Here is a 26,036-nt window from a genome sequence, read left to right on the forward strand (position 1 = left end):
TTTTTATAATTTTGCAATTGTAAGCCACCTCCGGTCATTGATTGAGATGGGCTGTTAGAGAAATTGAATGAATGAATGAATGAATCAATCAATCAATCAATCAATCAATCAATCAATGTGGAGTCTTCAATCCATGTTTTTCTTGACTATCTCATTAATAAAAAAAAAAAAATTCTTGTTGTTGTTTCCTTTTCTCTTTCTTCCATTCAGGTGAATGAAATTTATCACGATGAATCCCTTGGCATCCACATAAACGTTGTACTTGTTCGAATGATGATGTTAGGTTATGCCAAGGTAAGTAAACCAGGTGGAAGGTTCACCTGTCTCCTGCATGGAAACAGTCATAGCGACTCAATAGAATATGTAGGAAGATGTTTAGTATGACCTTGTTTTTTTTAAAAAAAAACGCACTGTGAGAATTTGCAAGCCGAGTGAATCATTTTCAGCTGTGCTGTTTGGTGTTCTTTTTCTCAAAAAATAAAAATAAGCCCCTCTCTGAGAAAATATCTCCCCAGATCATCATATATTTATTTATTTTATTTTATTTATTTTATTCAAATTGTATCCCGCCCTTCTCCTAGTGGACTCAGGGCGGTGCACAGCCAGAACTAAAACACATACCAATACAAAATTTAAAATTTTTAAAAGAATTATATGACTTTGGCCCAAAATTTAAAACATTCAAACTAAAACCCATTGACAATTTAAAAGGCTAAAAATAGGGGGGGGGGGTTTCACGCCAGCCCTGCTTGATGGAAAAGAAAAGTTTTTAGGGCATGGCGAAAGACCCGGAGATCCGATATCCTTCGTATCTCCGGGGGCAAATCATTCCAGAGGGCAGCAGCATATACCCTGTTTCCCTGAAAATAAGACATCCCCTGATAATAAGTCCAATCGGGCTTTTGAGTGCATGCCCTAAAACCGTGAAGGCGAACCTATGGCACGCGTGCCACAGGTGGCACACGTAACCATATCAGTGGGCACGCAAGCTCAGCTCCCGATGGGACTGGAAGTTGTCAAACAGGCCATTTTTGGCCTCCGGAGTGCCTCCGGAGGGGTGGGGAAGGCTGTTTTCACCCTCCCCAGATGCCTAGAGAGGTCCTGGAGCCAGGTGAGAAAGAAAAACGGGCCTACCAGGCCATTGCATGCCGTGAGCGGGGGGTGGGTGGGTCGCATAGAATTATGTGTGTGGGCACGTGTGCGCGTGACACACACACACCCCATCCCCGCCCTTTCCTGGCACACGATGGCAAAAAGGTTAGCCATCACTGCCCTAAAATAAGCCCTCCTGAAAATAAGCCCTCCCCAAAAATATTTAAACACATGCGCAGCCGATCCCCCGCCATTTCTTCTGATTTCCTCCGCGCGCCCCCAAATAATAAGACCTCCCCGAAAATAAGGCCAAGTGCTTATTTCGGGGTTCAAAAAAAAGAATAAGACAGGGTCTTATTTTTGGGAAAACACAGGGTATACACTGCCTCTTGTTTACCTTGCGGTAAACCAAACCGAAACAAAGATCCAAATCCTGGATGCTAACATCGGATAGAGAAATAAATACGCATATCGTTATGCGGCCTTTATTGTTAATTATTCATTTAGAACATCGCTACATTATTTAGCAGAAGAACATCAGGCGGTTGGGTTCGACTTCCACCAAAGCTAATAAATATTTACTCTGTACTTTTGTATTGGCACACACAACTCTCGTGTATATATACACACAGCATGTTGTGCGTTTCCCAGACAGTGTGCTAGTGGGTATTAATTTAGCGGTCGGTGTCCTCGGAGTCATTTTAGAAACGGAATAAATCTGGAATCCCGGCAAAATGTGCTTGTTTGGTCTCCTCAGTTGAATATCTGCTCTTCCTCATGAGATGTTTTGTTCCAGTTGAAGGACCCCAAGTTCGTTATTTTCCGAAAGAATATATAAACAGTTGAGATCATGGTTCCTGCAAAGTTTGCAATATGTAGCTTTAACAAGCAAATCTAAGGCACTTGGAATTTATTTATTTATTTTTTTAAAAAAATGGGGAGTTTGAAGCAGAAAATATGTCCTTCCAAATATAAATCTGTGGTTACAAAATAGAGAGATTCCGTAAAAATAAATCCTGAGGCAGGCCTGGACAGCGGCCATCTTTTTTTAGGGGGCAGTTCACACAAATCAATGTACGAGTATGAAGTATGAGATAAGAATCCAATTAGATTCTGGAATGTTGCGGAAAATGGGATTTGGATGAAGTTGTTCTTAGCCATAAATTTGGTTCTTTTAAGACATGGTGCCTGTGGGTACTACATTATTATGAAGGCCTCTGCTTGCTGGTTGAAAAAAAAAATTATTGAGATTTCTTTATCTTATATTGCACTTCCATCTTTGCACTTCCATCAGTTCTTCAGGAGGACAATAGTTAAACTAGGATCTGATTGATGAGCTGATAAAAATCAGCTAAGCATTTGGGAGAAAAATTTAGGATATGGCCTTAATTTCAATGACTGGGAGATAGCTTGGAACAGAAATCTCAAAATAACGAAATCGGTAACATTCAGGGAAAATCACTACAAAATGCTGCATAGGTGGTACCTAGCCCCGGACAGGCTGGCCAAAATATTTCCAAATTCCTCTGCTTTATGTTGGAAATGTGGAAAGACGGTCGGCACCTTTTACCATCTGTGGTGGACTTGCCCTGAGACCAAAAAGTTTTGGTTAAAGATTCGACTCTGGCTCTCGGAAATAATGGGACAAGAGATAGCCCTGGCCCCGGAATCCTTCCTCTTAGGTATGATTGAAGATGGCCTCGACAACAATAAAACCCAACTGGCAATTCAAATTATTACTGCGGCTAGATTAGCCTTTGCGAAACTCTGGAAATCCAACTCTACCCCCTCTGAAGAAACATTAATAAATAAAATTCTAGAGTGCGCAGAGATGGCCAAATTGACGAGCGAGCTAAAAAATGAAGAGAATTTTAAGTACTACGAAGTATGGGGAATTTGGTATAACTGGTTAAAGAATAGGATAAAAATATGATAATAGGCTACGATTTGTTAGACACCCGAAATGGACTTAATTGTATAGAAATGTAGAGAATTGTATAGAACTGCATATTGTATAGCTATGGATGGAATTCATTTAATGTTTGATCTATGAAATGTGTAAACATTGCACCTCGGATCAAGATTGTGATTGTACATTGTCTTTTTAAAAATTGGAAAATTCAATAAAGTATTTAAAAAAAAAAATAGTTAAACTAGGATCTATCTATCTATCTATCTATCTATCTATCTATCTATCTATCTATCTATCTATCTATCTATCTATCTACCTACCTACCTACCTACCTACCTACCTACCTACCTACCTACCTACCTAAATTCTATCTATCTATCTATCTACCTACCTACCTACCATCCATCCATCCATCCATCCATCTACCTTCCATCCATCCATCCATCTGTCTGTCTGTCTATTATCTATCTATCTATCTATCTATCTATCTATCTATCTATCTATCTATCTATCTATCCATCCATCCATCCATCTATCCCATTCATCCATCCATCCACCTACCTTCCTACCAACGAACCATCTATCTGTCTGTCTATCATCTATCTATCTATCTATCTATCTATCTATCTATCTATCTATCTATCTATCTATCTATCATCATCTCTCTCTCTCTATCCATCCACGTATCAATCATCCATTTATGTATCCAGGAGGTGGGAAGGGAAGGGAAGAAGGAAAATGCTAAGCTAACCAGCTACGATGGAAACAATAGACTGCTTTGTAACCTGTTTGCATGTTGTTATTTTTTTTTCCTAGTCCGTCAGCCTCATCGAACGAGGAAACCCATCCAGAAGCCTGGAGAACGTGTGTCGCTGGGCATACCAGCAACAAAAAACAGACCCCAGTCATTCAGAACATCACGATCACGCAATCTTTCTCACCAGGCAAGACTTTGGACCAGCCGGAATGCAAGGTAAAGCGTACAAGTACACACTCACAACTCCTTCAAAACCCACTTCAGCTCTTCACGATGAAGAGCTGGCTCAATCTTTGGAAAATCCAGGTGACTTCTCCTTCCTGACGCTCTGCACCTTGCAGCTTTTGCCCTAAGTTATACACATTTCCTTTGTCTCAGGAGTTTAAATGCTACCGGTTCGGTCCAACCCCTGCACCCATCCGTCCATCACATGGTCCATTCACCATCTGTCCCATCTCCACTTCAACCACTCCTTCTCCAGATGCAAGACTGCCTTGACCTTGACCGAAAAGAAGAATGCTATTTTGTCTAACTACATCCCCCGCTACTAAATCCCCACTCCTAATTTCCCATACACAGAAGGTGGCAAGGTGGAAGTGTCCGGCGTTAATATGGCTTCCAAAGCTGACACTGTTGTTACTTGAGGTCTACCTGTATTCGCTGATAGAGGTTCTCTCTGTTTGGTCACTCATGCCTTGGTCATCTCCTGTTTGGGCTACAAGTAGTCCTTCACTTGCAATAGTTCATTTCATAGTAGTATTATAGCATAACAGTTCATAGCATTCTTCCAATATTTGAGGGGCTGCCACAAACCGGAGGGGGGTCAATTTATTTACCAAAGAACCTGTAGGCAGGACAAGAAACAAGGGATGGAAACTAATCAAGGAGAGAAGCAACCTGGAACTGAGGAGAAACTTCCTACCAGTAAGGACAATTAAACAGTGGAACAGCTTGCCTCCAGAAGTGCTCCATCACTGAAGGTTTTTAAGAAGAGACTGGACAGTCACTTGTCTGAAATCATATAAGGTCTCCTGCTTGAGCAAGGGCTGGACTGGAAGATCTCCAGGGTCCCTTGGGTTCTACAGTAGTGGCCAAAATTGTGGAAACCTTTTGGGGAAAGTATATTTTTGAGGCTTGATGGCTAATAACACCACTTTTTTTTTGAGTTTCAAGATAATCATATTTCACTGCTGGAATGGCCTGGGAATAGTCCAGACCTTAACTCAACTGAAAATCTATGGAGCCGACTAAAGAAACTTGTTAGTCAGAAGCAATAAAACCCAATTAATGGAAGCCATCCTTCCATCTTGGTTTCACATTATAACAGCTGCAGAACTGAAAGATTTGGTTCATTCCATGGGAAGACATTGTAAGGCCCTAATTCATGCTAAACGTTACCCAACTAAGTATTAACTGACATGGGGATCATTTTTGTCTATCTTGTTTTTTTCTATGGTGATCGTTTTTGTATATCTCGTTTTTTCTACATGTTTCACTTCTCTTCTTTATACTGTAACTGCTATTCTAATAGCAAATCCTTCCTAAAAGTTATTGTATTACATTCTGGATTAAATTATCTTTCCATTGATATCTAATTTTATGGTACTACTCCCCCCAAAAAGTGGTGTTATTAGCTAGTTTTAGAAAATACACTTTTCCCAAAAGGTTTCCACAATTTTGGCCACTATTGTATTCTGATTGATTGATTGATTGATTGATTGATTGATTGATTGATTGATTGAATGAATGAATGAATGAATGAATGAATGAATGACTTAGTGACCGTTCAAACACTGGCCAGCCAAAGAAAACATACCAGGAGGGCATGTAAAAAAACCACTTCCATACTGCTACCATATTGTGCCCATGTCCATCAGGTCACAAGGAGTCCAGTTTAACATAAGACCATCCTTACTTTTCACAGCAGTGAGCCCAAGTAAACATGGAATTCCTGACCTGAGATATTCTTTGAGGAAATTCAGTTTTTAAAAGCTGGGAAGAACTCTTCAGTTGTTACAAGAGTGAAATGAAACAGGATTCCCACGAAAGCTTGTGGAATGACCTCCGATGATAAGAACAGCTTCAAAGAACTCCACCTTGCCGCAACCTTAAGCGGTTTTGATCAAGTGGGCTTTGAGGGCGCTTTAGTAGACCGCCCAGATAATTTATTCTGTGCCAAAATAAACTCCTCTCAGCTCAGAGCTTGTAAACCCAAAGAGACGAGACGAGAGGAGGACATTCTAAACTGCCCAGTTTTCCACGAACACAACTGCTTCGTGATGCTTTGTTAAAGATGTTTTGAGGGGGTATTTTGTGCTTTGAGTCAGTGCTGACTCCTGACAACGGCCTAAACAAGTCATTGAAGTTTTCAGCTTTCTGTGGGAAGTTGTTGTTGTTGTTGTTGTTGTTGTTGTTGTTGTTATTGTTATTATTATTATTATTATTATTATTATTATTATTATTATTATTATTATTATTATTACTATTATTCATATTTCTATGCCGCCCACTCTCCGAGGACTCTGGGCAGCTTACACCAAAGACAGTATACTAAATAGCATATTGCTATTTAAGGAAGGATGGAAGGCTGAGTCAACCTTGAGCCGGTGAGATTTGATCCGCTGATCTGCTGAACTAGCAGTCAGCTGAAGTAGCTGCAGTACTGCACTCTAACCACTGCACCACCTCGGCTCTTAAGTGGTTTGCCATTGCTTTCTTCCTAGGGCTGAGAGAGAATGGCTGGGCTAAGGTCATTCCACTTGACTTCGGGCCTAACGCAGGATTAGAACTCCCAGCTTCTAACCTGGCGTCTTAAATATTGCACCAAACTGATTCTCACTAGAACAAGGGTGTCAAACTCACGTCGTCAACGACATCATCACATGACTTATTGGGACTTTTTTCCCTTTCGCTAAACCGGGCGTGGGCATGGCCACCGCATGATGCATCCGGCCCATAGGCCAGGAGATTTACAGCCCTGCACTAGAGGTAGCACCCCTCAATCAACAAATCAATCACATTAGAGCTGCAAAGGACCGTGGAGATCTTCTAGTCCAACCCCCTGCTTAGGCAGGAAACCCTACACCATTTCAGACAAATGGTTATCCAGCCTCTTCTTAAAAACTTCCAGTGTTGGAGCATTCACAACTTCTGGAGGCAAGTTGTTCCACTGATTAATTGTTCTAACCGTCAGGAAATTTTTCCTTAAGTTCTAGATTGCTTCTCTCCTTGATTAGTTTCCACCCATTGCTTCTTGTCCAGCCTTCAAATGCTTTGGAGAATAGCTTGACTCCCTCTTCTTTGTGGCAGCCCCTCAAATACTGAAATACTGCTATCATGCCATTCCTAGTCCTTCTTTTCTCAAGACTGGCAATTCCTGCAACCGTTCTTCATATGTTTTAGTCTCCAGGCCTTTAATCATTTTAGTTGCTCTTCTTTGCACATTTTCCAAAGTCTCAACCTCTTTTTTTATTACGTGGTGACCAGAATTGCCCTCAACCACCCTAAGTTCTCAACTATGCTTAGGTCAGACTGAAGTCGGCATAGTTCTAAGTTGTCTAAGCCCAAAATTTGGAGTCTGGTGGCATAAGATATTTTATTGCGGTTAGAAGAATGGAGGACTCTTCTCGTAAAATATCTCTGGACTCTCTCGATTGTATTTATGTCCGATATGCAGTGCGGGTTCCAGACAGATGAGCTGTATTCGAGAATTGGTCTAGCAAATGTTTTACATACTCTAGTTAGTAGTACAACATTACCAGAGAAGAAGCTATGCAAGATTAGGTTAACAACTCTTAATGCCTTTTTGGCAATGTTGTTACAGTGGGCTCTGGCACTTAGATCATTAGAGATGAGTACTCCAAGGTCCTTGACAGAGTGAGGGTCATCTACAAGGTCATGTCCATCTAATTTGTATTTTATATTTTGATTTTTTTTTTCTTGCCAATGTGCAAGACAGAGCATTTGATGGCTGAGATTTGAAGTTGCCACTTGTTAGACCAATCTGACTCATAGTCGAGGTCTTTTTGAAGGGTAGATGCATTGTCGATGGTGTTGAAAAGTTTAACATCATCAGCGAAGAGAACACAGTTGCTTTTAATATGATCGCAAAGGTCATTTATGTAAAGTATGAAGAGTGTTGGACCTTAAATTATTTTATTTATTTATTTATTTATTTATTTATTTATTTATTTATTTATTTATTTATTTATTTATTTATTTATTTATTTATTTATTTATTTATTTATTTATTTATTTATTGAATTTATATCCCACCCTTCTCCCCGAAGGGACTCAGGGCGGTGAACAGCCGAAAATTAAAATAACATACAATGTAAAAGTTAAGATAACTAAAAATAAATTAAATTAATCGGCCTCTCAATTTAAAACCCCAAGCTATACAATTAAAAACTAACCCATAAAACCTATTCAGGCCAGGCCGGCTTGCTGAAATAAAAACGTCTTCAGGGCCTTACGGAAAGTGCAGAGATCCGGAATCAGCCGTATTCCGGGAGGTAGCTCGTTCCAGAGGGCGGGTGCCCCCACAGAGAAGGCTCTCCCCCTGGGGGCCGCCAGCCGACATTGCTTGACCGACGGCACCCTGAGGAGGCCCTCTCTGTGAGAGCGCATTGGCCGGTGGGAGGATATCGGTGGCAGAAGGTGGTCTCGTAAATACCCTGGCCCTAAGCCATGGAGTGCTTCAAAGGTGAGAAACAACACCTTGAAGCACACCCGGAAGACCACAATTATATGGAAGACCAAATTATATTAAAATAAATTATTATATTAAAGAATATAAATCCTTCTATTCTCCACCATTCAGTCAGATTTGAAGAAGCTTCTTGGATGAGAGGCAAAATGTTTTCAAGGGGGGGGGAACCAAGAAAAGTCCAGCTGCCTTTTGAAAAAGAAACTTTGGGACAACTATGACCTGGACGATCGAGAAACTCAATATCCTTCACTTACTTGCTTTGAAAACATTTCCATTTTATTTTTATGTGCTCCACAGGCTATGCTCCCGTCACAGGCATGTGTCATCCGGTGAGAAGCTGCACTCTAAATCACGAAGATGGGTTTTCTTCTGCTTTTGTGGTCGCCCACGAAACGGGTCACGTGTAAGTCTCAACATAAAACAGGACGAACACTTGGCAGTTCCTAAATTAAATCAAATCCTGGTAGATTATACCTTTCTTCTCCCACCCAGTGGTGGGTTCCTCCCGGTTCGGTCCGGTTCGGCCAAGCCGGTAGCGGTGACGATATGACATCACTGAACCGGTTCTCCCCCCCCGCCCTCCCACCCGCCCACCCCCCCACGTTATTCTTACCTTTTATTTGGTCCCACCCCCCAATCTATTGCTGCCTCCTGAGTCCCAGCTGATGACTAGAGGGAAAAAAACTGTTTAAACTCTTGCCGCGGGCTTCAAAGGGCCGTCCTGCAGCTGATCAGTGTTAAAAGCAAACAAATGAGTCGGGTCGTAAGTGCGAGGACTGGTCGTAAGTGTGAGGACCTTCCAGAAATGACTCTGACCAGCTAGCCACGCCCACCTAGTCACATGACCTCCAAGCCACACCCACAAAATAAGTCACGCCCACAGAACCGGTAGTAAAAAAAATTAGAACCCACCCCTGCTCCCAACCCAACTTTCCACCTGGGGAAGCCCACCGCGAGTATCCAGCCATGTCGCCTTAAAAGTGTTACAGCAAATCCTTGACTTAACAACCATTGGTTTAAGTGACCGTTTGAAGTTACAACGGCACTGAAAAAAGTGATTTATGACCTTTTTTCATACGATTGTTGTAGTATCCCCCAGGTCACGTGATCAAAATTGGCAACCAGCACTTATTTCTTCACTTTCCCGGGGTCATGTGACCCAGTGGTGAAATCTAAAATTTGTTACTACCAGTTCTGTGGGCGTGGCTTGGTGGTGGGGTAATGTGACTAGGTGGGCGTGGCCAATTTTTTTTTTTTTAACTTTTAAAACCATTTTTTCTATAACCTCTTTGGCGAAGAGGTTGTAAAAAAATGCTTTCAAAAGGCTCTGCTGATCCCAGCTGAGTTGCCTGATCAGCAGAGGCTTTTTTTTCTTTTAAATGCTTCTGACGATCCAAGCTGAGTTGCCTGATCAGCAGAGGCCTTTTTTCTTTTAAATGCCTCTGACGATCCAAGCTGAATTGCCTGATCAGCAGAGGCTTTTTTTTCTTTTAAATGCCTCTGACCATACAAGATGAGTTGCCTGATCAGCAGAGGCCTTTTTTCTTTTAAAGGCCTCTGACGATCCAAGCTGAGTTGCCTGATCGGCAGAGGCTTTTTTTCTTTTAAATGCCTCTGACCATCCAAGATGAGTTGCCTGATCAGCAGAGGCCTTTTTTCTTTTAAAGGCCTCTGACGATCCAAGCTGAGTTGCCTGATCAGCAGAGGCTTTTTTTCTTTTAAATGCCTCTGACCATCCAAGATGAGTTGCCTGATCAGCAGAGGCCTTTTTTCTTTTAAAGGCCTCTGACGATCCAAGCTGAGTTGCCTGATCAGCAGAGGTCTTTTTTCTTTTAAATGCCTCTGACCATCCAAGATGAGTTGCCTGATCAGCAGAGGCTTTTTAAAAAAGTCACTGCCGATCAGGCAACTCAGCTTGGATCATCAGAGGCATTTAAAAGAAAAAAAGCCTCTGATGATCGCACGGCTCAGTTGGGCATGGGGGGGGGGCAGGGATTTTTGCTACTGGTTCTCCGAACCACCCGCCTCCATCGCTACCGGATCAGGCAATCTGGTCCGAACCGGGAGCATTTCACCCCTGTGTGATCCTCTTTTGTGACCTTCTGACAAGCAAAGTCAAATGGGGAAGCTATATCCCTTTCGCAACCACGTTACTAACTTAACAACTGCAGCGAGTCGCTCAATTCACTTAACAACTGTGGCCAGAAAGGTCGCAAAATGGGGCAAAATTCATTTAACCACTCTCTCGCTTAGGGACAGAAACTTGTGGTCGTAAGCCAAGGACTTCCTGTACTTATTAATTGCTGAGTCTAAATTCTGCTTTCTGGTACTTCGGACCTTTAGTTGAGCTATCATCCAACGGGAGTCACACGTGTTGATTTCCCACTTTTCCTTGCATATTTTGACGCTTTAGAACAGGGGTGCCAAACTCGATTTCAATGAGGGCCACATCAGGGTTGTGTTTGACCTCGGGGGGGCAGGGTGGAGGTGGCCAGCTCAATGTCACTCATGTCAGGTGCACCTGTGATGGCCTGAGCACTCTGCCAGCAAAAATGGACTCCCAAGCTCCGTTTTCGGCTGTGACAGCTATCTACAACCTTTTGCCAGTGAAAACGGAGCTTGAGAGGGCCACTTGCAGCCTTCCTGAGCTCCATTTTTGGCTGCGACGGCATCCTGCAACCCTCTGCCAGTGAAAACAGAGCTCGGAAGGGCCAGAGGCAGCCGTCCCAAGCTTCGTTTTTGCAGCCAGAGGTACCATGGGCTGGTCCTTTTCTGTTTCCAGGGTTACCACATGGGCCAGATCTAAGGACCCCGCTGGCCGCCTCCGGCCCCCGGGCCTTGAGTCTGACACCCCTGCTTTAAAAGGAGGGCAATTGTAGTCAAACCCGTCTGAAAGACTGAGTAGATGTTTCCAAACAGTTTTTCTCAATCCCCACCCCCAATTAATTCTGACATGTCGTTCTTCGATTCAGGTTAGGGATGGAGCATGACGGACAAGGGAACCGATGCGGGGATGAGACAGCGATGGGAAGCGTCATGGCTCCCTTGGTTCAAGCAGCTTTCCACCGATACCACTGGTCCCGTTGTAGTGGCCAAGAACTCAAAAGATACATACAGTAAGGACCAATCTCTTGCTAACAGATACTACATCATAGAATCGTAGAGATGGAAAAGGCCTTGGAGGTATTGTAGTCCAATATAAGGCAGGAGTTCTTATATCATCCTGGGTAAATGGTTGCCCAATCTTTCCTTGAAAGATTGGAACATCTACAACTCCAAGAGACAAATTCTTTCATTAACTAATGATTCTCATGTTCTGTTCTGTCCCTGTTCTGTCGGCTGCCATCTCGTTACTACAATGAGGCGGAGCCCGAAGGCTCAGCCCTGGCTATGCGGTAATGCCAGCCGGGGTCCCTCTGAGGCCCTTTCTTGTTATTCGCCGCAATACTGAGGGTGGAATCCCTGGGTATGCGCTGTGAACAGTTCCTCATCGGAACCGCAGTGGCAATAAGTTTATTGAGGCAAAGTTTGGCTGGCTTACAGTGTGGGGTTGGGCCCATGCTTCCCAGTGATGCTCATTTTAGACACAAGAAGAGCATCCTGTGGTTAACATGGCCTTACATATCCTTTTCTGAAGCTCCCAGGAGCCTCTTCTGAACAATTCGCCAGATTTCAACAGCCTAGCTGCCAAAAGTCAGCAGTAGAGTTGCCAAAAATTGCTATTGTGGTCTGCCACTGTTCTGTGGTAGGAAACAGAAAATCAACTGCAATATAAGCCTTAAAACAGCTTAATACAGTTAAGAAAAAGAAAAGGCAAGAAGAGAAGTGTTTACTGTCACCCCGATTAAAAACCTAGAAAAATTTGTTTATCTATAGCTTGTCTAAAACACCTTTTGCTAACATTCCAAGAAGTAGGTTGTGGTCTACTTTGTCAAATGCCTTTCTGAAGTCCAAGTATACAATATCCACAGCATTTTGCTGGTCCACTAATTTAGTTGCTTTGTCAAAGAAGGCAATAAAGTTTGAGGAGTCCTTGGTGCTCTCCAACCTTGGTTATTTTCTTGCAGAAGTTTCATTACCAAAACTAGGTGGCATCATCAGATGTTGCCAATATAGACTGGTTGCCAAGCTCCTGATGATGTTACCTAGTTTTGGTAAGGAAACGTCTGCAAGAAAACAACCAAGCTCAGAGAGCACCAAGGACCTCTCATTTCAACCCTGAGCTACAAATACTCCCTTTTATTGGCACAATAAAGTTTGTCTGGCATGATCTGGTTTTGATAAATCCTTGTGGCTTCCAGTAATTCACAGCTGATAATTTTGTCTCTTTTCTCACACAGTTCTTACGATTGTCTCCTTGATGACCCTTTTGAACATAATTGGCCGAAACTTCCTGAGTTGCCAGGGGTAAATTATTCCATGGATGAGCAATGCCGCTTTGATTTTGGAGTGGGCTACAAAATGTGCACTGCGGTAGGTCTTCCTCCTTCCTTTAACGTAAAGCTGAATTATAGTTTCTATATCAAGATACATCAGCCCAAATCTGAATTGGTTGTGACATGTAGCTCCCTTCCTTTGCTCATATTTTCAGTGTAGGAGCTGCAATTTGGAGAGGAAAAAGGAGAAGGGACTAAAATTTATGACTACTTTCAGCCTGAATACATCCAGATGGTTGACAATGGCCAACTTCTTCCCACAAACCTGTTGTGGCCTGTTGGCCGCTGGCCCCTCCAGCAGTCAAATCATAGGAGCAGGAGGGGTGGGAGTGAGAGTCAGCATCAGGGCAACTTGGGAGCTCCGAGGGGGAAGAGCAAATTTATTTATTTATTTATTTATTTATTTATTTATTTATTTATTTATTTATTTATTTATTTATTTATTTATTTATTTATTTATTATATTTCTATACCGCCTTTCTCCCGTAGGACTCAAGGCGGTGTACAGTCAAGAAAAATATAGACACACAAACATCATAAAATTGCTAATTAAAATTATTATGGAATGGAACTGGCAGAGAGAGAGAGAGGGAGGGAGAGGGAGAGGGAGGGAGGGAGGGAGGGAGGGAGAGAGAGAGAGAGAGAGAGAGAGAGAGAGAGAGAGAGAGAGAGAGAGAGGCGGAGCCTGGGCCATCCGTCAGCCCTCAGACAGAGAGGCAACAGCCCCCAGGTCTGGAGGCGACTGATGAGGAAGAGGAGGAACAGCTGGGTCCTGTGCCTGACGTGCAGATGTGCGTAAGGCAGAGGAGAGGAGAGCAGTGGAAATCTATGGGCCGGTCCTTGGGACGGAAGAGCTACCACTGCTCTTGAGTTCACGTCAGAAGGCTTGCTGTGTTTGGAGAGCTGGGTCAGGACAAAACCCATCTCGGTTCAGGGAGAATTTCCCATTTTTGCTTTCTTGGGTTTGCTATATAGGAAGTCCTCAACTGACAGCTATAATGGGGCCTGGCCATTAGGGTAGTTAAATGAATCCTCACACGACTGACCCGATTTTTACAAAATGTTTGCGGTGTGTCATTAAGTGAAACCCCACTGTTCATTATTGCCCCCCCCCTCCAAAAAAAAAACAGAAGCGGAAGCTGGTTTTGCAGGAGAGGTGTTGTAAATCATGGTGATTTTACTACAGGGTATTGCAAATGGCCATAAATGCATAAATGATTGCTAAGCACCCAAAATTGGTCAAATGGTCACAGAAGAGCTGGTGCAGTGGTGAAATCTAAAATTTGTTACTACCGGTTCTGTGGGCGTGGCTTGGTGGTGGTGGGGGTAATGTGACTGGGTGGGCGTGGCCAATTTTTTTTTTTCTTTTAAAACCATTTTTTCTACAACCTCTTTGGGGAAGAGGTTGTAAAAAAATGCTTTCAAAAGGCTCTGACGATCCCAGCTGACTTGCCTGATCGGCAGAGGCTTTTTTTCTTTTAAAAGCCTCTGACGATCAGGCAACTCAGCTTGGATCGTCAGAGGCTTTTAAAAGAAAAAAAGCCTCTGCCGATCAGGCAACTCAGCTGGGATGGTCCCAGGCTTTTAAAAGCATTTTTTTCTACAACCTCTTCAGAGGTTGTAGAAAAAATGCTTTTAAAAGCCTGGGACCATCCCAGCTGAGTCGCGCGATCATCAGAGGCTTTTTTTAAAACTTTTAAAAGCATTTTTCCAGCCGAAGAGGTTGTAGAAAAAATGCTTTTAAATTTTTTTTAAAAAGCCTCTGATGATTGTGCGGTTCAACTGGGCATGGGGAGCGGGGTAGGGCAGGGACTTTTGCTACCTGTTCTCCGAACCACCCGTCTCCATCACTACCGGATCAGCCAATCCGGTCCGAACCAGGAGCATTTCACCCCTGGGCTGGTGGCTGTCAGACCTTTGGAACTAAGTTGTAAATACCTTTTGAGGAGGTCCCTCCATCACAACTTTGAACGATCAACAAGCAACCTGTCGTAAATCAAGGATTACCTGCATACTCTATCTCACCTAAGCATCTAAAGATATTTATGGTATCTCCCTTGTTTCAGTTTCGAACGTTCGATCCGTGTAAACAGTTGTGGTGCAGTCATCCGGACAACCCTTATTTCTGCAAGACTAAGAAGGGCCCTCCGCTTGACGGGACAGAATGTGCCCCTAGTAAAGTAAGTGGAGATGTGTTGTCCGGTTGAAAAAAATGGATGTATTTCAAGGGAAACAGGGAGACAGTGAATTCTAGTCCTGCCTTAGGCATGAAAGTCAGCTGGGTAACTCTGGGCCAATCACCAGGGGACGGTGAGTTCTAGTCTAGCCTTAGGCATGAAAGTCAGCTGGGTAACTCTGGGCCAATCACCAGGGGACGGTGAGTTCTAGTCTAGCCTTAGGCATGAAAATCAGCTGGGTAACTCTGGGCCAATCACCAGGGGATGGTGAGTTCTAGTTCTACCTTAGGCATTAAAGTCAGCTGGGTAACTCTGGGCCAATCACCAGGGGATGGTGAGTTCTAGTCCTGCCTTAGGCATGAAAGTCAGCTGGGTAACTCTGGGCCAATCACCAGGGGACGGTGAGTTCTAGTCCAGCTTTAGGCATGAAAGTCAGCTGGGTAACTCTGGGCCAATCACCAGGGGACGGTGAGTTCTAGTTCTACCTTAGGCATGAAAATCAGCTGGGTAACTCTGGGCCAATCACCAGGGGATGGTGAGTTCTAGTCCTGCCTTAGGCATGAAAGTCAGCTGGGTAACTCTGGGCCAATCACCAGGGGACGGTGAGTTCTAGTTCTACCTTAGGCATGAAAATCAGCTGGGTAACTCTGAGCCAATCACTAGGGGACAGTGAGTTCTAGTCCAGCCTTAGGCATGAAAGTTGACTGAGTGACTTTGAACCAATCCCTTTCTCTTAGCCCAACGTGTCTCACAGGGTTGTTGTTGTAGAGAAGTAGGAGGACATGTTTTGAGCTGTCTATAAAAAAAAAGGCAGAATATAAGATAAATAAATAATGATTCATGGGCTTCAATTATAATGATAGATAAAACCAAAACAATATAGATTGTTGCTCTTTGGTGCCTTCTTTTATCAATGAATGTCCCATTTCAAGTTCTCCCGTCCTCCAATTTTCTATCTCTCTTTTGCAACAATAGGACAATATTTTACCACCAAGCACAAGTGATCTTCAGTGGTTTGGTTAAAGTCTCTTGAAGGCTTCCCCCTTGCCCAATATTTTGACATCAACATTAAGTGATGAAACTTTACGAACCATTTATATAGAGAGCAGATTATGGCTCAACTTCTCCATCTCACTTAAAAATCCATCCAGTTCTTGGATTGTTTTTCCAAAAGCCTCCTCTTATGGAAGATGGTTCCGCCATTGGCACATTGAATCTGCCTCATAATTACCCACTGGACTTCAAATGGTCATTAAGTGAGTGGTCATAAGTCGAGGACTAACCTCTACTGAATTTTCCATGGAGATCCCTTGCCATATGTCCCAGGAATAGAAAAAAAAAACAAATCTCAATTTTTCCAAGGTGAAAACGAAGAGAATGATTTTCTCTGCAGTTCGACTCCCAGTCGATTATGAAGCAGGACCTCATAATATAGTATAATATAATATAATATAATATAATATAATATAATATAATATAATATAATATAATATAATATAATATAATGATACGATACGATACGATACGATACGATACGATACAATACAATATAATATAATACAATACAATATAATATAATATAATATAATATAATATAATATAATATAATATAATAACAGAGTTGGAAGGGACCTTGGAGGTCTTCCAGTCCAACCCCCTGCTTAGGCAAGAAACCCTACACCACTTCAGACAAATGGTTACCCAACATCTTCTTAAAAACTTCCAGTGTTGGAGCATTCACAACTTCTGGAGGCAATTTGTTCCACTTATTAATTGTTCTAACTGTCAGGAAATTTCTCCTTAGTTCTAAGTTGCTTCTCTCCTTGATTAGTTTCCATCCATTGCTTCTTGTCCTGCCCTCAGGTGCTTTGGAGAATAGCTTGACTCCCTCTTCTTTGGGGCAGCCCCTGAGATATTGGAAGACTGCTATCATGTCTCTCCTACTACTCCTTTTCATTAAACTAGACATACCCAGTTCCTGCAACCGTTCTTCATGTTTTAGCCTCTAGTCCCCTAATCATCTTTGTTGCTTTTCTCTGCGCTCTTTTTAGAGTCTCAACATCTTTTTTACATCGTGGCGACCAAAACTGGATGCAGTATTCCAAGTGTAGCCTTACCAAGGCCTTATAAAGTGGTATTAACACTTCACATGATCTTGATTCTATCCCTCTGTTTATGCAGCCCAGAACTGTGTTGGCTTTTTTTGGCAGCTGCTGCACACGGCTGGCTCATATTTAAATGGTTGTCCACTAAGACTCCAAGAATGGTTTTATTTCTCTTTTTAATGGAATGACTGTTCTGCTTTCTCCTTTCAGTGGTGCTATAAAGGTCACTGCATGTGGAAGAATACAAACCAGTTGAAACAAGATGGCGGCTGGGGCGCTTGGACAAAATTTGGCTCTTGCTCCAGGACCTGCGGAACTGGCGTTCGCTTCAGAACACGACAATGCAACAATCCCATGTAAACCGGTGCAGCATTTTCTGCCATTTTTGCAGTTACATATTTTTTAAAAAAATTCATATAGACTGCGATTTGATTCATATATATATATATATGTTTTTTCAGGTTTTCGCGGGTGTTTGTATATAGGTCTTTGGTTATTCGGGTCTTCTCCCACGTAAAATTGGAAGTGTCTTGGCGACGTTTCGACGAAGTCTCATTCGTCATCCTGAGGCTGGTGTTCTCGGCTTCGTGCTTCCAGGAGCATTGCGACGAATGAGACTTTGTCGAAACGTCGCCAAGACACTTCCAATTTTACGTGGGAGAAGACCCGAATAACCAAAGACCTACATATATATATATATATATATATATATATATATATATATATATGTGTGTGTGTGTGTGTGTGTGTGTGTGTGTGTGTGTGTGTGTGTGTGTGTGTAAAGGTTTCCCCCATCTAATTGCGCCTGATGCTATGGGGTGGTAGCATTTTTTAGCCGAGGGAGCCAGCAATCTCCGAAGATGGGATATCCACGAATAAATATAAATAACTAAATTGAAAGAAGTTAGTACCGTGTTTTCCTGAAAATAAGACCCTGTCTTATTTTTTTTTAACCCTGAAATAAGCGCTTGGCCATATTTTCGGGGATGTCTTATTATTTTGGGGCACGTGGAACAAGACGGGACTCCTCTTGCCTTCTTACCTGATTTTCAGCTCTGTCTCCCTAACCCTAACCAGAGGAAATAGCGGGGACCAGCTGCGCATGCGTTTAAATATTTTCAGGGAGGGCTTATTTTTTTTTAAAAAAAATTTGACTTATATGCCGCCCTTCTCCGGAGACTCAGGGCGGCTTACAATGTGCTAAGCAATAGCCTTCATCCTTTTGTATATTTATACAAAGTCAGCTTATTGCCCCCCACAAACTGGGTCCTCATTTTACCTACCTTAGAAAGGATGGAAGGCTGAGTCAACCTTGAGCCTGGTGAGATTTGAACTTGCAGTAATTGCAGGCAGCAGATGTAAGTGGATGTTAATTAGTCTGCTGAGCCACCAGAGCTCCTTTTTTCAGGGGGGGCTTATTTTAGTGCATGCGCTCAAAAGCCTGATTGGGCTTATTATCAGGGGATGTCTTATTTTAGGGGAAACAGGGTATTGAAATACTGTGTTTCCCCGAAAATAAGACCCTGTCTTATATATATTTTTTTTAACCCTGAAATAAGCGCTTGGCCTTATTTTCGGGGAGGTCTTATTATTTTCGGGTGTGTGGAGGAAACTAGAGGAAATGGCGGGGACCAGCTGCGCATGTGTTTAAATATTTTCAGGGAGGGCTTATTTTCAGGGGGGTCTTATTTTAGCGCATGCGCTCAAAAGCCTGATTGGGCTTATTATCAGGGGATGTCTTATTTTAGGGGAAACAGGGTATTGAAATACTGTGTTTCCCCAAAAATAAGACCCTGTCTTATATTTTTTTTGTCACCAAAAAAGGCACCAGGTCTTATATTCGAGGGGGATGCCATCCACTGACTCGCCTCACTTGTATGTGTCACCCCCAGCCTCTTTTTTACTGTCAGAGGCCTTCAGAACTATTTCTGTGGTCAGCAAATTCAGCAAGGCTTTGGATCAATCTAGAACTCTGTTATTGGCTGCAGAGGCTTCAGGAAAGCCTTCCTTGCCGGCCTTGATGGCTGCAGAAGAAATGGGCCAGCAATGCAGGTGGTGTTGGGGTGTGCGAGGGCTGGCTGCAACTGTCCGAAGCTAAGTAGTAGGGCAGCTCCACCACCCCTTCATCCCCACCCTAGCTTAATTTTTACCCATACCCCCTGGTGTGGAACGGATCTTAATTAGGGTTTATTTTGGGGGTAGGGATGATATTGGGCTCACATGTAAAAATCAAGCTAGGACTTACTTTCTGGGTACGTCGTAGTTTCGTGGAAATACGGTACTATATTATTAAATTCTGAACTAATACCCTTGAAATGTTGTTGAGCTCCATTTGATTTCACCTGCTCAGATTGATAGGAATCCCATCCGCCAGAAAAATAGCCTTGGTATTTTGATGTGGAAGAGTTGAGGAACTGCAGTTAAATCCCGATTAATTTTGATTTTGTTCCTCATTTTTTTCCCCTCCCTCCCAGGCCTCTGAATGGGGGTCAAGACTGTGCCGGTATCAACTTTGAGTATCAGTTGTGTAACCTGGATGAATGTCCGAAGCTTTACGAAGATTTCCGAGCCCAGCAGTGTCAACAACGCAACTCCCATTTCGAATATCAAAATAGCAAACACCATTGGCTTCCGTACGAGCACCCAGATGGTAAGCAGTGATTTGACTCTGCTTCTGTTCTTCTGTGAGAAAATGGTTTAAATGTCACAAAGAAGGCAGGGAATGTAGTATACTTCCTGACATATTATTGACTTCTTCCCAACAACTTGTCCTTTTCAAAAATATCAGAAAACTCATTCTAAAGTGAATTATTTCATGAAGGGCAGGGGTGAAATGCTATTGGTTCACTCCGGTTCAGGCGAACCAGTACTGATAAAAACTGGTAAAAAAAAAAAGCTACTGGTTCAGTCAAACTGGTAGTTAAAAAGCTACTGGTTTGGGCGAACCGGTAGTCAAAAAAAGCTACCGGTTTGTCTGAACCGATATTTCTGACGATCAGCTGTGCCACACGGTTTATATTTGCTAGAAAGCAGGAAATCCTGCTTTCTAGCGAAGCTAAATCGTGCGGCACAGCTGTCCCCCCCCCCCCACACACACACTGTTCTACTTACCTAGTGAAGTCTTCTGTTTCTACGCAAAGTGTGTGTTTGGTGCGCAGTGCGCCTGCACATGCAGCATGCGTTTGGCACACACCACACATGCATGGGCAGCGAATTGGTTGCAATCCGTGGAGGATTTCACCACTGATGAAGGGTAACCATAACCAAAAGCTACCGGTTCGAGCGAACCGGTAGTTAAAAAAAGCTACCGGTTTGTCTGAATCGATATTTCTGACGATCAGCTGCGCCGCACGGTTTATATTTGCTAGAAAGCAGGAAATCCTGCTTTCTAGCGAAGCTAAATCGTGCGGCACAGCTGTCCCCCCCCCCCACACACACACTGTTCTACTTACCTAGTGAAGTCTTCTGTTTCTACGCAAAGTGTGTGTTTGGTGCGCAGTGCGCCTGCACATGCAGCATGCGTTTGGCACACACCACACATGCATGGGCAGCGAATTGGTTGCGATCCGTGGAGGATTTCACCACTGATGAAGGGTAACCATAACCAAAAGCTACCGGTTCGAGCGAACCGGTAGTTAAAAAAAGCTACCGGTTTGTCTGAATCGATATTTCTGACGATCAGCTGCGCCGCACGGTTTATATTTGCTAGAAAGCAGGAAATCCTGCTTTCTAGCGAAGCTAAATCGTGCGGCACAGCTGTCCCCCCCCCCCCACACACACACTGTTCTACTTACCTAGTGAAGTCTTCTGTTTCTACGCAAAGTGTGTGTTTGGTGCGCAGTGCGCCTGCACATGCAGCATGCGTTTGGCACACACCACACATGCATGGGCAGCGAATTGGTTGCGATCCGTGGAGGATTTCACCACTGATGAAGGGTAACCATAACCAAAAGCTACCGGTTCGAGCGAACCGGTAGTTAAAAAAAGCTACCGGTTTGTCTGAATCGATATTTCTGACGATCAGCTGTGCCGCACGGTTTATGTTTGCTAGAAAGCAGGAAATCCTGCTTTCTAGCGAAGCTAAATCGCGCGGCACAGCTGTCCCACCCACACACACACACACTGTTCTACTTACCTAGTGAAGTCTTCTTTTTCCACGCAAAGTGGGAGTTTGGCACACACCACGCATGCACGGGCAGCGAATTGGTTGCGATCCGTGGAGGATTTCACCACTGATGAAGGGTAACCATAACCAGATTTTGTGCAATAGCCAACCAAGAGCCTTGGTGGCGCAGCAGACTAAACCACTGTTAAATAGCACCAGCTGCCTGCAATTACTGCAAGTTCGAATCTCACCAGGCTCAAGGTTGACTCAGCCTTCCATCCTTCCGAGGTAGGTAAAATGAGGACCCGGTTTGTGGGGGCAATAAGCTGACTTTGTATAAAAAAGAACACCACTTAGAGGGGGCCGAAAGCCCTACTAAGCAGGTATATACAAAAGTATGAAGATTATTGCTTAACGCATTGTAAGCCACCCTGAGTCTCCGGAGAAGGGCGGCATATAAATCGAACCAATAAATAAATAAATAAACCAGGTAAATACCATTACAAAACAATCCTTAAACTTTGTAATAAAGACTAACTCAGCTGAGTTCAATATGTCTTTTATTCCACAGCAGTAGCTTTAGCAAATAAATGTTGTTGTTCACTGAAAAAAAGACTCTGGCATTGTTGAGCCAAAAGTGAGAGAATAGAAAAGGAGTTAGAACTATAACGAGAAAGAACACCTAGAGGTGCAAGTAAAATGAAGTATAGAAAGAAACAAAAATGCTACAGAAAATGAATAAATTCTAATTTCTTTTAACACAGATATAAATAAAACTTGAGTTCAACTCTTGGTCTACAGGTACAATGTAGCCTCTATTTTTTTTAAATAATCTGTAAATACTACTAATACTCAGATCCACATGAGTTCTATTTTTTTGTGCCAAAAGTTCAAAATTCCTATTAAATGTAGCCAATTTTCTCTAATCGGAGTTTCGACATCCCAGCTGTCTCCATCAGTCTTATGCAGTATTTTTTTTTAGTAATTTTACAGGAGGGAAGGAAGGGAAGGGAGGGGAGGGGAGGGAAGAGGAGAGGAGAGGAAGGAAGGAGTGGGGAAGGAAGGAAGGAAAGAAAGAAAGAAGGAAGGAAGGAGGGAGGGAGCAGGGGAAGGAGGGAGGGGACGAAGGGAGGGGAGGGGAGAAGAAGAGAGGGAGGAGGGGGGAAGGAGGAAGAAGGGAAGGAGGGAGGGAGGGAGGGAGGGAAGGAAGGAGGAAGGAAGGAAGGAAAGGAAGGAAGGAAGGAAGGAAGGAAGAAAGAAAGAAAGAAAGAAAGAAAGAAAGAAAGAAAGAAAGAAAGAAAGAAAGAAAGAAAGAAAGAAAGAAAGAAAGAAAGAAAGAAAGAAAGGGAAAATTCTGGTATTGTTTCAAGGGAACCACATTTCACAAACCAGAACAACTTTTTTCGCAAAACGAAACGTTCAGTTTCAAAATCTCTTCCCATGAAAAGTTAGGACTATTCTAAAAATGGAGAAGTAGGGAATAGATAGCCAGATACGTGCTAGCTAGGTGCATTCGGTCAGTGTCCATTCCAAACCTATCACCAACACCACATCACGTAGTAAAATTGCAAATTGTTCCCAGCCTAAAAGTCACCAAAGCAATGCTATTTTTTCTGCTCTCTGTAGCCACCAAGAGATGTCAACTGTACTGCCAGTCCAAAGAGACCGGTGGCATTGCTTACATGAAACAACTGACCCACGACGGGACTCGCTGTTCATACAAGGACCCCTTCAGTATTTGCGTCCGCGGAGAATGTGTGGTAAGTGATCGTCATTCTATAAACTTTAGTTGTTCCAGCTTGACCTTGGACACCTCACAAAAACTCTTAAGATGTACGTAGAAGATATTCACTTAACATGGACATTTTAGAAAAATAAGGGCAAAACGTTTCCTATCCAAAAGTTAAAATGGCCACATCAAAAATAGAAACGAGGTACTGGTAGTCCTTGACTTACAACCATTCGTTGAGTGACCATTTGAAGTTGAAAACCCTACAGCCGTGATGGTGAACCTATGGCATGCGTGCCCAAAGTGGCACACGAAGCCATGTCGCCCAGTTCGCGCGGCCTTGCCTGTTTGTCTTCCGGGTTTCTGGTGCGCATGCCGCATGATGATCAGCTGCCCTTCGTGCACACGGCAGTGCCGAAAACCGGTGTGCGCATGGACGCCAACCAGTTGATTGTTGGGTGCAAATGTGTGCCAGAACCCGAAAGTTCTGCTTTTTCAGAGTGCGATCTCTTTGCACGCGGTAGTGCCGAAAATCGTTCCGTGCAGGCGCACCGGCCAGGTGATTGTTGGGTGCGCATGCATGCTAGGACCCAGAAGTTCGGCTTTTCCGGAGCACGGCCCTGATGAGTGCGTGCGTGCAACATTTCCGCGCGACCTTTTTGGCACTCGGTGCTGAAAAGGTTCGCCATCACTGCCCTAAAGTATTGGAGCACCCATAACTTCTAGAGGCCAACAGGTGTAAGATGAATCTGATCGCTATGCACCTTCTTGACTCAGAGTTTAGGCTAAGATCATGAATAGCTGTTCTGACCCAGCTCCCCAAACACGACAAACGCTCAGAAGTGAGCCTTGGTAGTACAGTGGTCTAAAGCACCCTGTTATTAAGACCAGCTGCCTGCAATTACTGCAGGTTCGAATCTCCCCAGGCTCAAGGTTGATTCAGCCTTCCATCCTTTCTAAGGTAGGTAAATTGAGGACCCAGATTGTGGGGGCAATAAGCTGACTTTGTATAAATATACAAAAAAGGATGAAGGCTATTGCTTAGCGCATTGTAAGCCACCCTGAGTCTCCGGAGAAGGGCGGCATATAAATCAAATTTTAAAAAAAAAGATTCCTTTATTAGGAGTGCTGGCAGCCCGGTAAACATGTCTGTCCGGCAGGGGAGATGAATGGTTTTCTGACACATCTATTCATCTCCACCCCCTGCCTTTTATCCCCAGAACTAGGGTGGGGCTTCGCTAGCAACGGTGGCTCTTCCCAAGGACCAACCCAAGGATTTCCACTGCTCTCCTCTCCTCTGCCTTCTGTGCATCTGCACCTCAGACACTGGACCCAGCTCCTCTTCCTCATCAGCCACCTCCAGACCTGGGGCCTGTTGACTCTCCATCTGAGGGCTGACAGATGGCCCAGGCTCCCCCTCTATCTCTCTGTTCTGTCCCCGTCCCACACACGCACCCCCACAGACAGCCCGGAGTTAATAAGCCACACGACAAAGTCTTTGAAGATAAAGCTGGCAGCAACCCAGTGGTTAGCTGCCAATTCAGACTTTACTCACACAAAACAAAGATTAGACTGCAAGCATTCCGATAAAGCAGGCAAAGTTTCAGCAATACAAGGATTAGTCCAAATGCAGTCCGACAAGGCAGGCAGAAGTCCAGTAATGCAGAGATCATGGATTATTTCTAGTTTTTGCTCGTCACAAACTGAACCGGCCATCACACCCACATTTATACCCTGTGGGGTGTGGTCCAGTGACTCAGCTAATCTCTGGCACGCCTTCCCCTCTGCTGCGCACGCTTCTCCCTGCGCCTCTGTCGAGGATCCAGCTAGCACTTATCTCCTTCGTCGCTGTCCACCTGTGACTGCGGGGACGTGCTTGGCTCTGGGCCTATCTCTTGGCCTTCAGTGTCCTCCAGAGGCATTGCCAGAGAGGAAGGTTCTGGAGAGGGAGGCCTTGCCAACTCTTCTCCCTCACTCTCAGAGTCTGCATCTGTCGATAGCCCAGGCTCAGGCAACGGAGCCACAACACTCTCTCTCTGCCAGCTCCATTCCCTCTTCACCCCTCGGAGCTCTCAGGTTGCCTTGATGCTGATGCTGACTCCCACGCCTCCTCCTCCTCTGATTTGGCTGTTGGAGGGCCGGCCGCCGATAGGCCACAACAATAGCATCAGGAACTGATACATTTCCATGTGGCGGTGCACTGGTTAGAATGTAGCATTGCAGGGCTAACTTTGCCAGGAGTTCGATCCTGACTGGCTTAAGGTTGACTCAGCTTTCCATCCTTCCGAGGTCCGTAAAATGAGGGTCCAGTTTGTTGGGGGCGATACGTTGACTTTGTAAACCACTTAGGGCTGTAAATGATTATGAATCAGTAAGTCTGTCTAAGTGCTATTGCTATTGCTACATTTTCATCCACCTCTTCCTGCTTCTCTTCCTTCTGCTGATCTGCTTCTCTTGGCAGAAAGTTGGTTGCAACAAAGAGATTGGATCCAACAAAGCTGAAGACAAGTGTGGAGTATGTGGAGGAGATAACTCACATTGCCGGACGGTGAAAGGGATCTTCACCAGAACCCCTAAAAAATCTGGTAAGGATAACCCATCTTCCTATCTTCGTGTTTATTATTAGTTTCTAAGTTGCATTTTGATGATTCAAAAGGGCGAAAACAAAAGTTAAGAAGTTTGATCTAGGATGCTGTAGGACAGAGGTGTCAAACTCGATGTCAACACTTCAAGCTGCATTTACTCTAGTGCTGACATAAGAAGGAGAAGCGGAGGTATCTGGAAAGGGACGTTTGACTTTTCACCTACTTATTTTCCCTGGAGATAATATCCTCTAGGAGATGGGATGGGAGGGGGGAAATTCCTCTGAGCTGGAGCAGTAGATTAGGGGTAGAGTAACTTGGAAGATGGCCAATGAGTGCAGGGGAGTGGAGAACGGAAAGGGAGGGTAGATAGATAGATAGATAGATAGATAGATAGATAGATAGATAGATAGATAGATAGATAGATAGA

The 26,036-nt window shown here is 43.7% G+C and overlaps 1 protein-coding gene across 2 annotated transcripts in view; it reads left to right on the forward strand.

Annotated features, from left to right (window-relative positions):
* The window catches only part of ADAMTS3 (ADAM metallopeptidase with thrombospondin type 1 motif 3), a 167,568-nt gene that overhangs the window by 111,810 nt on the left and 29,722 nt on the right, over window positions 1–26,036 (forward strand). For both annotated transcript variants that reach the window (XM_060687042.2, XM_087875227.1), the window contains exons 6-15: window positions 211–294; window positions 3,821–3,977; window positions 8,770–8,875; window positions 11,445–11,588; window positions 12,813–12,945; window positions 14,975–15,088; window positions 17,401–17,546; window positions 19,665–19,840; window positions 22,922–23,055; window positions 25,486–25,609. In XM_060687042.2, coding sequence (XP_060543025.2) covers window positions 211–294; window positions 3,821–3,977; window positions 8,770–8,875; window positions 11,445–11,588; window positions 12,813–12,945; window positions 14,975–15,088; window positions 17,401–17,546; window positions 19,665–19,840; window positions 22,922–23,055; window positions 25,486–25,609 — 1,318 coding nt within the window. The remainder of the gene's footprint in view (window positions 1–210; window positions 295–3,820; window positions 3,978–8,769; window positions 8,876–11,444; window positions 11,589–12,812; window positions 12,946–14,974; window positions 15,089–17,400; window positions 17,547–19,664; window positions 19,841–22,921; window positions 23,056–25,485; window positions 25,610–26,036) is intronic.

This window comes from Pantherophis guttatus, chromosome 8 (genome assembly GCF_059756535.1).
Source record: "Pantherophis guttatus breed Tessera chromosome 8, ASM5975653v1, whole genome shotgun sequence".
Lineage (NCBI taxonomy): Eukaryota > Metazoa > Chordata > Lepidosauria > Squamata > Colubridae > Pantherophis > Pantherophis guttatus.